This window comes from Colobus angolensis, unplaced genomic scaffold (genome assembly GCF_000951035.1).
Source record: "Colobus angolensis palliatus isolate OR3802 unplaced genomic scaffold, Cang.pa_1.0 Scaffold28, whole genome shotgun sequence".
Taxonomy (NCBI): Eukaryota; Metazoa; Chordata; class Mammalia; order Primates; family Cercopithecidae; genus Colobus; species Colobus angolensis.
Window position 1 is genome coordinate 4,165,093 of NW_012116043.1, and position 3,367 is coordinate 4,168,459.

General features: G+C 45.9%; 1 protein-coding gene across 1 annotated transcript in view; it reads right to left on the reverse strand.

The window, feature by feature from the left end:
* The window catches only part of DNAH10 (dynein, axonemal, heavy chain 10), a 158,637-nt gene extending 158,378 nt beyond the window's left edge, over window positions 1-259 (reverse strand). The window contains exon 1 of the mRNA XM_011948576.1: window positions 187-259. Within this exon, the coding sequence (XP_011803966.1) occupies window positions 187-259 (73 nt within the window). The remainder of the gene's footprint in view (window positions 1-186) is intronic.
* Window positions 260-3,367: the final 3,108 nt, after the last annotated feature.

A 3,367-nucleotide genomic window follows, 5' to 3' on the forward strand; every position in this document is an offset into this window, starting at 1 on the left:
GCTGGGATTACAGGCGTGACCCCTGTGCCTGGCCTGAATATTCTTTTATATTGAGATACAAACGTGCAAAGTGAAAAGCACTCAAACCTGGAGCGCAGACCTAAAGACAGAGAAATTACATTTGACAAAGTGATCCAAGGGCACCAATTTTAACCAGGCCTGACACGACTGCCCCAAAAACAGTACTGTTATTTCTGTATACCACCAGTAACTGAGAAGTTACAAACTGTGGCACAGGGGGCTGGCTGCGGTGGCTCATGCCCGTAATCCCAGCACTTTGGGAGGCCGAGGCTGGTGGATCACTTGAGATCAGGAGTTCAAGGCCAGCCTGGCCAATATGGTGAAACCCCATCTCTACTAAAAATACAAAAATCAGCTGGGTGTGGTGGTGCACACCTGTGGTCCAAGCTACTCGGGAGGCTGAGGCATGAGAATTGCTTGAACCAGGAGGTGGCAGTTTGCAGTGAGCCGAGATCGCACCACTGCACTCCAACCTGGGTGATAGAGCAAGACCCTGTCTCAGAAAGAAGGAAAGAGAGAAAGAAAGGAGGGAGGGAGGGGAAACTGGCACAGGGAGGTAAGAAACTGTGTGTTAAACCATCAGCTCAGGACCATCTTATTCTTGTAAATTAAGTTCTTGAGGACATAGTTTCTTTGAAATGTAGCTAGAGACAGAAGCACACATTTATGAAGTCACTGGAATACAAGTACCAAGCAAGTTAGCCCCCACCACATAAAAAGTGATCTATAAATGCCTGTGGGTTGATTGAGTTGGTTGGTTGGCTGAATTTTGTTTTTGTTTTTTAGTTTTGCCTATATTTCTTAAAATTTTGATACCTCTTTTAAGACTCTTTGAATCTATATGTATTTCCTGCAACATACTGAAGAACCCAGAATGTTGGACTAGTAGAGCTGACCAATCCAAATGTTGCTGACGACACACTCACTGTGCAGCCAGACTTCCTCCGTGATGTGTATTTCCTGCACATTGGCAGCTGGGACCAGAGACTTGACCAAAATGCGACTGGTGTTTCTTCCGTCAGGAAACAAATTCTTGGTTTGGGTTTTGTTTCTCTCTCTCTCTCTCTCTCTCTCTCTTTCTCTCTCTGTCTCTCTCTCCTCCCACCCCCAGGTCCATTAATCAAGTGGGGGTTCCAAAACTGAAATGTTCTAAAATGTCTGTTTATTAGCTGAGATGCTGATATAGAGACACCTCTCACAGCTACTACTAGATGATCTCGTACATTTCATATGGGGAAGGCAACATAAATGCTTGACTCCTCTTTACCCAATTTTCGAAATAGTACAGTGGTTCCCTATCATCCTCCAGAAGTGATCCATCAGGACTTTTAAAGATCATTATAAATTCATTGGATTTGAAAGGCTGGGCATGGTAGCTTATATGCCTATAATCCTAGCACTTTGAGAGGCCAAGGCGGGAAAAATCTCTTGAGCCCAGGAGTTTGAGAACAGCCGGGGCAACATAGGGAGACCCCATCTATACAATTTAAAAAAAAAAAAAAGTTAGACCAGGTGCAGTGGCTCACACCTATAATCCCAGCACTTTGGGAGGCCGAGGTGGGTGGATCACGAGGTCAGGAGATCAAGAGCATCCTGGCTAACACAGTGAAACCCCATCTCTACTAAAAATACAAAAAAATAAGCCAGGCGTGGTGGCGCATGCCTGTAATCCCAGCTACTCGGGAGGCTGAGGCAGGAGAATCCCTTGAACCCAGGGGGTGGAGGTTGCAGTGAGCCAAGATCTCACCACTGCACTCCAGCCTGGGCAACAGAGTGAGACTCCGTCTCAAAAAAAAAATAGACAGTCTTAGTGGTGTGCACCTATGGACCCAGCTACTCTGGAGGCTGAGATGGGTGGATCCCATGGACCTGGGAGTTTAAGGCTGCAGTGAGATGTGATTGTGCTATTGCACTATAGCCTGGGCAATGGAGTAAGAACTCCGTCTCAAAAAAAAAAATTTAACTCGTGCATTTGAATATATATATATATATATTTTTTTTTTTTTCTTTTTTTTGAGACAGAGTCTCTTTCTGTCGCCCAGGCTGGAGTGCAGTAACACGACCTCAGCTCACTGCAACCTCCACCTCCTGGGTTCAAGCGATTCTCCTGCCTCAGTCTCCCAAGTAGCTGGGACTACAGGCGTCCGCCATCACACCCGGGTAATTTTTGTAATTTTAGTAGAGACGGGAGTTTCAACATATTGATCAGGCTGGTCTCGAACTCCTGACCTCAGGTGATCCACTCACCTTGGCCTCCCAAAGTGCTAGGATTACAGGCATGAGCCACTGCGCCCGGCCATATTTGAATATATTTTCTATGCTTCAATCTACTGCCATTTTATCCTTACTGAAGGTCAAAATGTCCCATCTGTGGCTGGCATGAGCCTCTTCAAGTTGAGTCCTGTGTCCTTTAGACATGACTCTGGTTGTCATAATGCATATAACCACGAATAATTAATTACACATCATGTTTTGATGTTATCTTATTTTATTTCTTTTTCTTTTTTTTTTTTTTAAGAGATGGAATATCTCTCTGTCACCCAGGCTATAGTGCAGTGGCATGACCACCATGCACTGCAACCTCAAACTCCTGGGGTCAAGCAATCCTCCCACTTCAGCCTCCAGAGTAGCTGGGACTACAGACACCCACAGCCATGCCCAGCAGATTTTTCTTTTTATTTTTGGTAGAGATGGGGTTGATGTTATTTTAGAATGGTAAGTTCCGTTTGCGTAAGAAGGTAGCCGGTGTGGCCAGATGTGGTGGCTCATGCCTGCAATCCCAACATTTTGGGAAGCTGAGGTGGGCAGATCACTTGAGCCCAGGAGTTTGAGACCAGCCTTGGCAACATACTGAGACATTGTTTCTAAAAAAAAAAATACAAAAATCATCCAGGGATTGTGGCGTGGCGTGCACTTGGCTAATTTTTAGTGATCCTCCCAGCTACTCAGGAGGCTGAGGTGGGAGGATCATTTAAGCCTGGGAGGTCAAGCCTGCAGTGAGCCATGCTTGCGCCACTGCACTCCAGCCTAGGTGGCAGAATGAGACCCTGTCTCAAAAATAAATGAATAAAAACAAAAAATAAAAATAAATAAATAAATAAATAAGAAGGTAGCCAATGTTCTTGAGTCCTCCAAAGTCACACCGGGAAAAGACATCATCCCGATGAAGGAGGGTATCTTCGGGTGGAACGTCCCTTGTGTGCTGGCAGCTCAGTGGGGAGGCCCCACAGCCTAACTCACAGGGTGACTTGTCCTCAGTGAGACCTTGTCTGCTCCCATCCCCAGAACTGCTCACATGGAAGTCACCCAGGGCCAAGCCCTCCCGCTCTTCTTTGCCTGTGCTTTC